The following is an 8,112-nucleotide window of genomic DNA, read 5'->3' as shown; positions in this document are numbered from 1 at the left end:
TAATTTGCGGGGAGTGATTGTGAAAGGCATCATTTCCCTGAGTTCTTTCTCAGTCTGTCATTTGTATGATTTTTGTGTGTTAATTTTGTTTCCTGCTACTTTGCTGAAAGTGTATCAATTGCAGAAGTTTCCTAGTAGAGTTTTTAAGGTCTTTCATTTTATGTATAAAATTATCTGTAAATTATTATCATCAGTACTTTGACTTCCTCCTTTCCAATTTGTATTTCCTTGATCTCCTTCAGTTATTGTACTGCTCTAGCTGAGACTTCACGTACTATGCTGAATAGGTATGGAGAGAGTGGACATTCTTGCCTTGTTCCAGCTTTTCATGGAAATCAACTTAGGCTGTGGGCTTGTTGTATATTGCCTTTATTATGTTGAGATATGTATGTCGCCTGTATTGCTAGTCTCTCCAGGACTTTTATTATGAAGGGATGTTGGATTTTGTCAAAGGTTTTTTTCGGAGTCTTGTGAGGTGATCATGTGATTTTTGCCTTCTAGTGTGTTTATGTGATGGATTATATTTATTAACATTTATTGAATCAACCCCGAATCTTTGGGATGAAGCCTTCTAGTTTTAGAGTCTCCATTGAGAAGTTGGGTGTTTTTCTGATGGATCTTCCTTGATATGTTACTTGGTCTTTTTTTCCTCTTGTAGCTTTTCTTATTCTTTGTTCCTTACATTCATTGTTTTGATTATTATGTATTGTGGGGAATTTTTCATCTGTTTGGTGTTCTTTATGATTTGTGGGCCTCCTACTTTAGGGAAAATTTCTTAAGTTATATTGTTAAAATATTTTCTTTACCTTTGAGCTCGGGTTCTCTATTCCTAGTATTATAAATTTGTTCTATTCATACTGTCCCAGATTTCTTGGATGCTTATGCCTGGGTTGTTTTAGCTTAACCTATCTTTCACTGGGATTTCCATTTCTTCTCTATTGTCTTCAGTGCCTGAGATTCTCTATGAATTGTCTGTTCCGTTGGTAAGGCTTCATCTCAGGTTTTACATCTCATTTTACTAAAATTTTTATTTCTCAGGTGGATTTTCTATACTGATTTCAGGTCTTGAACCGTTTTCATTGTTTCATTTTACTGTCAGTATTTTCACAGACTTCATTAAGGGATCCACTCATATCCCATTTAAGGTCCTGAACAAATTCATAATTGGTATTTTGATATTCTTGCCTTGTTCTTCAGCTATATTGCATTTCTCAGGGCCTTCTGTAATTCGGGATTCCTAGGTTCTGCTGTTAATGTTTGTATTTTTGTGATGGTGCCGGGGTATCTGGAGTTAAGATGACTGAGGTAATTCTAGGTGTTGGTATCTGGTCGTGTCTTTGTTGACTTGGGCTTCCATTCATTTGTGTCTGTTGCCCTCTCTGGATCTTAGAAAAGTATGGTGGCTGTGTTGCCTGGTAGAGAGTGCTTCTTGAGGTTGTTGGGTGGCAGAGAGGAATAGAGTTGAGCTAGGTGAAAAGGCCAAGAAGAACTTCAGGAAAGATACCAGGTCACAGAGAGTTGGAGGTGTGGTGGGAAAAGGGGATCCTGCAAGTAGGTTACTGTAAGGCAGAGAGTTATCTGGAGAGACAGGAGTGAAAGGGCTAGGGGGATCCTGAGTCTGAACCAAGAGTTGGGGTGGAGGTGAGAGAAAGGCACATTTAAGCAGGTTGTTGCCAGGTTGGTGGTGGTAACAACAGAGGCGTTGTATTGGAGAACAAGGAAGGAGAATAAGAATCACCTATCTGGTTTTGTTTTTCTCTTTCTTCCTTTCTTCCTTTCTTCCTTCCTTCCTTCCTTCCTTCCTCCCTCCCTCCCTCCCTCCCTCCCTCCCTCCCTCTTTCTTTCTTTCTTTCTTTCTTTCTTTCTTTTTTGAGACAGGGTTTCTCTGTATAGCCCTGGCTGTCACTCTGGAACTCACTCTGTAGACCAGGCTGGCCTTGAACTAAGAAATCCACCTGCCTCTGCCTCCTAAGTGCTGGGATTAAAGGCGTGTGCCACCACTGCCTGGCAAGAATCACCTATCTGAATCCATGTCAGATATGGCCGCTGTGAGGATGGAGTTCAGGTAGAACTAGCATTGGTGCTTGACATGCAGGTTGGGAGGGGAGAGTTGAGAGTCCACAGAAAGGGGCAAGGTTCAGCAGTCAGCTACCAAATGTTCAAACTGTCCTTTATGCCTGCATTTGTGGTTCTCATTATTTTTCTCTTTGATAGTGCTGCAATGATTGTTATTTTATTTATATTATCCTTTTGATCTTTTTGCCCCCACCCTGAGTTTTGAGGCAAGATCTTGAAATGTACCCCAAGTTGGTCTTGAATCTATAATTATCAGCCCTTGGAGTTCTAGCCATATAGATAAGTGGATATCATTATGCTTAGTTTGGCCTTAAACCTTTATCATATTTAAGAATGTCCTGTAACTTTTTTTAAATCTTACTTTTTAAAATGTAGGTGGTTTTAGATTTTTTTTACAAAAATTTTAACCTTTCAAAAGAAGCTTTTCTTGAGTTGTTGACCATGATAAAGATGTAGCTTTAAAAAATACAATTAATAATAGTTCACAATAAATTCCATCTACTTTAGAAGCTTGGCTTTTTTTATCTGTGTATACTCTTGAAAATCAAATGGGCTGGGATTGCACACTGCTTTATTGTGGATAAACATAGAGCTCATATGTTCTTGTAGCTATTGGGCCTTGTCGTCCAGTGTTATGTTGTTTTCTCTTTGAAACTGAATCCCACCATATAACCTTGGCTGGGACTCAATAAGGTCAATGTGTTGTTATATTTGGTTTTGAAATTAGTACTGTCATTTATTTTCATGTAAGAGTATGCCATTAGTTCTTACTATTTACATTCCCTGTTAAATTCAGTTGAAGTTGTTACAAACCTGGTAGAATCATGCTGACTTGTTTTTTTATCATCTTCTTTGTATAAATAAATATATGACAAATGACTATAAACACTTGTCATATTTTTAAAGAAATTGGAGCACCATATTGAAAGTTTAATCTTTTTTGTTTCTACAGATATTCCAAATGTCCTGGTTGGCACTGCGTTTAATATTGATGATATCAATGGAGGATTTGTAGTTCATTGGTTAAATAACAAGGAATTTCATTTTACATCATCAACTGAAATATTTATGCACCAATTACGGAAACTTTCTGAAAAACAATTAGATCATGAAAGTGATGATGCAGATAGAGAAGATGAGGAGCGCTCACTGGAGGAGAGAGAAAGGGGTTTACGTATGAAACTGGACCATGGTTTGTATTCCTCACGATGTTTTCTCACTAAGGATAGCAGCTTTCAGGGGACTTCTTTAAGCTTGACCTCTTTCTTCTTCTCATTGTCACTTTGCTTTTCTCTGCTATAAGCACTGGCCATCTCTCACAGGCCTCATAGGCACTGTACTTGTTCCTGCATACACCATCTAACTCTAGCTGGTGGTTTGTTTGCTTATGATGTGGACTCATGCATGCTAGGCAAGGACTCTGGGACTGAGTATTCCTGCAGCCCTTTTCATTTTATTTTGAGATACTGCATTCCTGAATTGCCAGACTGGCCTTGAGTTTGAATTCCTCCTGCCTAAGTAAGTCTCCTGAATAGATAGGATGGTAAACTTGGGCATGCATGCCAGCCAAACTCTCTCTGTATATATATCTAATTATAGTACTTTGAATAATGTAGTACTTTGGAAGCCATATTCTTTTTTGGGAAATATTTTTATAATTTTAATAATGGAAGTATGGTATAATTTTTATTTATCTAAAAATAATAGATATAATAATTTCAATTTGGACAAGAAAATACTTTTGCTGACCATAAATTGTAAAGGTAAAGGTAATTTATAGTTTCTAACTGAACTTTATAGTATGATGTAGTATATATTCTGATAAATATATTTTCTGATTTAGAATTATCTCTGGATAGAGAATCTGAGGCAGGCACAGGGTCTTCAGAACATGAAGATGGAGACCGAGAGGGAAGTCCTAGAACCCATCCACGACCTAGCGTCTCAATGCCACTGCCTACAGTGCTGCTGGATCGGAAGATTGAAACGCTGCTGACAGAGTGGAATAAGAACCCTGACATGTTATTCACGATACACCCCGTAGACGGGACTTTTCTAGTGTGGCATGTAAAATATTTGGATGAATATAACCCTGGAATATTTAGACAAGTTCAGGTATATTTCCCTGATGAAAACAATTATAGTTTTAAAGTAACAAGATGCTATATAGACTTCACAGATTTTCATAATTACTCAAAAATTTAGCTTTTATAAGCAACTAAGAAAAAACATATTCTTATTTTCAAAGAGGATCAGTACCACACATTTTGCATAATTAGAAATTCAAAGGAATTTTTTTCTCTTTTAAAAACACTGAGTATTTAAATGAGTACTCATGCTTTCTGAGAATTGTAATATTTTTAGTACAACTAAGGGAACTATTTTGAGAATATAATGTATTCTTATTTTCAGTTTTTTCCTTTTTCTCCTCTTCTCCCCCACCCTCTTCTTTTTAAGTGACAGGGTCTCATGTAGCTGGGCTGGTCTTTAAGTAGTTCTATTGTCAAGCATGACCTTTACCTCCTGCTTCTCCTCCTTCCTGTACACATATAGGTATATACTCACCTTCAGTGCTAGAAGTCAAATCAAGCTGCGTTTTTGTGGTATCACTCTTAGCTTTATTATAATTGAAGTACATGCTTATGGTTATTTTGGTATAAGCTATAAGCATCATATTTGAAACTTTATAATTCATTTTGTATTAGGATATTACTAGTGATTTATTATATAAATTGAAGAACTAAATTGTACAGAGGAGAAACATGAATTTTTTTCCTTTTTTTTTTTTCTTTGCTAGGAGGCTAAGATTGGGCATTTTGAAAAGAGAAGTGCATTTGACAAAGTCTTTTTGAAAGAAGACACACTCCTTATAATGAATCATCAATTTCTGTTTTTCAGGTTTCTTTTTCCTCTCGGATTCCTGTTGCATTTCCCTCTGGGGACGCCAACTCTCTTAGTAAAAACATCATGATGTATGCTTGTGTGAATGCTACAAAAGATTCATACAACAACCCATCCCCACAAGAGATGATGTCTGTAGGTAGTTCCCATGGGTCACAGCTACACTCTCCGTCACACAGCACCAATATGAACATTTTAGCGCCCACGGTAATGATGGTCTCTAAACACATAGACGGGTCTTTGAATCAGTGGGCAGTCACGTTTGCTGATAAGTCAGCCTTTACCACTGTTCTGACTGTGTCCCACAAATTCAGATACTGTGGTCACCGATTCCATCTCAATGACCTCGCGTGCCATTCTGTTTTACCCCTGTTGCTCACCTCTTCCCATCACAATGCTCTGTTGACTCCTGACTCAGACTATCAGTGGGACTCGGACAGTAAAATAAATAGATTGATAGATCCTGTAAAACACACAAAAGCTTCCTCAAAACAGCCTCTTAGGAATGCAGCAACCCGTACATTTCATGACCCAAATGCAATCTACAGTGAACTGATTCTGTGGCGTGTAGACCCCATTGGACCTTTGTCATATACTGGAGGAGTGTCAGAATTGGCTCGAATTAACTCTTTACATACCTCAGCCTTCTCTAATGTCGCATGGCTTCCAACTCTTATTCCTAGTTACTGTCTTGGTAAGTATTTATTTAATTGTAAAATGAATAAAAGCTTTTATGTGTTTTATTTTATTTTACTTTTTCAAGACAGTGTTTCTCTGTGTAGCCCTGGCTGTCTTAGAACTCTTTGTAGACCAGGCTGGCCTTGAGCTCAGTGATCTGCCCATCTCTGCCTCCCAAGTGCTGGGATTAAAGGCATGTGCCACCACCACTTGGTGAATAAAAGTTTTAAAATTACAACTTTTTATGAACAAAGTCTTTTTTCTTCTTTATCTTTCTTTTGAGCCACCGTATCCTGCAACATGCTATATAGAGCATGCTAGCCTCAGACATTGAGACCCTGCTCCCTCCCATGTGCTGATAATACCATCGTGCTTGGTTCACAAAATGATTTATATTTACCATAGTTAAGCTCTTTTTAAAAAATTATTTTATTTTTGTTTTATGTGTATAAGTCTTTTGCCCGCATATATATCTGTGCACCAAATGCCTGCTTGGTGTCATCAACATCAGAAGAGGGTGTCGGATTTTGGGGACTGAGTTACATACACACAATTAGTTATGAGCCACCATATAGATGCTGGAACTCAAACCAAGGTCCACTGAGAATAGCTAGTGCATCTGACTGCTGAGCCATCTCTCTAGGTCTTAGATATATTTTTAATAGGTTGTCAGAATGTTTGTATATGCTTATTTTTAGAATTTTAAAGTTTTTAGAGTTTTCCTACTGTTTATGTTAATAAGTTTATATATTTTTATTAATAAGCTTATTCATTTAATTATGATTCTGTATGATAGTTATACCTAGAAAGATGTACTTATTTGTTTCTTATATTTCAGTCAATAATAAAAATAAATTACACACTGTAACCCAAAGACTTTCTCTTCTTTCCCCAGGCACATACTGCAATTCTGCAAGTGCTTGCTTTGTTGCATCTGATGGCAAAAATCTAAGACTTTATCAAGCTGTGGTCGATGCACGAAAATTATTAGATGAACTATCAGACCCAGAAGCCTCAGTAAGAATGTTCAAATCATTTTCTAAGCTAATAAATTCTCTTTTTACTTCACCTAAGACCATGGTTTGTTAGTTGGTGTTTGGGGGATGGGAATATATATTTTGGCTGTGTAGAACAGACAATAAGACAGATATATACATGCACATACACACACAAATTTATTTCTTTATTAGTATTCTAAGGTATACAAATTAAAACTTAAATGAAAATGCCACCCCAATGCATTTAACATATAAAGAAACAAATATTTTGTCATTTCCCTAAAATATTGACTTTCTAGTTTGATTTTTAAAAGCAGGTTTTTTTAGTGTGTATTCATGGGTATTTGTGTTTCAATGTGTATATGCCATATGTGTTCAGGTGTCCACAGATAGTGTCAGATTGTCTGGAGCTGAAGTTACAAACAGCTGTGAGCAATCCAATATGGGTGCTGAGAACCAAATTTGGGTCCTCTGGAAGAGCTGCAAGTCCGCTTTCAGTGTTGAGTTCCCTCTCCATCCCTAGTATGGGTATCTCAATCTTGTTTTAAGGCATCTTTACCTAACAGTTTATATTAGAAAATTAGAGCTCTCTCTCCATCCTCTCTTTCTGTGCTACTTCCCCCTCTCTCCCTCTCAATTAAACCTCTTACACGTGGAACTGTTTGGGCCTAGCGTGTGGTATGTTCTGATGCTACTCGCCATTCTAACACATCATTTGGTGCTGAAACCCAGGAATTGGCGGGGACAGGCAGAGATCATGACCATATGGATCGGTCACAGCACGGGCAACCACAGTTGCCGTAATTACTCGAGTTTGCGGTCCCCTCAGCTGGTGGCTACAATAATTGCAGGCTTTCATCACTGAAGCTGCCGATGCTCCCTGAAGACACCACCACCAAGTTGCAGCCGGAACCGAAGCTGCCCCACACACCGCAGGACATACAAACTTCTACCACGTGAGCCGCACCCAGTCTGGTCTATCAGGGGGAGTTAGCCTCTCCTCAGATCCACACCTACCCATTCAGTTTCACGTTTTCCATTTACCAGTCCACTATAATTCTCGCACAGACACCAGCATATTAATTAATAGGATCGCTGGTCTGTCTGGGCTGGTGTCCAGAGCAGACCTTGGGTGCAAGCTCTGCAGCCAGTCCCACAACACCCAGAGGAAGCTCCACTCCCAGGTGCTCTGACACACCCAGGATCAGAGGTGAGGAGGACCCAACATCTGTCCCAACACTGGGAGTAATTGGGACCAGAGGGACCAGGCACATGGGAACTCCAACAGCCCAGTGACTATGGTTCCTTCCTGTCTGTCTGGGCTGGTGTCCAGAGCAGACCTTGGGTGCAAGCTCTGTAGCCAGTCCCACAACACAAAGAGGAAGTCCCACTCCAGGTGATCTAACAAGCCCAGGATCACAGGATCCCAGAATCACAGGATCACAGAGACAGCTTGACT

General features: G+C 38.7%; 1 protein-coding gene across 4 annotated transcripts in view; it reads left to right on the top strand.

The window, feature by feature from the left end:
• Positions 1-8,112, top strand: part of Dmxl2 (Dmx like 2) — a 143,175-nt gene that overhangs the window by 53,487 nt on the left and 81,576 nt on the right. For all 4 annotated transcript variants that reach the window (XM_031346264.1, XM_031346262.1, XM_031346263.1 and 1 more), the window contains exons 10-13: positions 3,029-3,268; positions 3,920-4,191; positions 4,975-5,671; positions 6,551-6,672. In XM_031346264.1, the coding sequence (XP_031202124.1) occupies positions 3,029-3,268; positions 3,920-4,191; positions 4,975-5,671; positions 6,551-6,672 (1,331 nt within the window). The remainder of the gene's footprint in view (positions 1-3,028; positions 3,269-3,919; positions 4,192-4,974; positions 5,672-6,550; positions 6,673-8,112) is intronic.

Source organism: Mastomys coucha, unplaced genomic scaffold (genome assembly GCF_008632895.1).
Source record: "Mastomys coucha isolate ucsf_1 unplaced genomic scaffold, UCSF_Mcou_1 pScaffold23, whole genome shotgun sequence".
NCBI lineage: Eukaryota > Metazoa > Chordata > Mammalia > Rodentia > Muridae > Mastomys > Mastomys coucha.
Note: the sequence above shows the minus strand (reverse complement) of the source record. Positions and strands in the feature narration are given on the sequence as shown.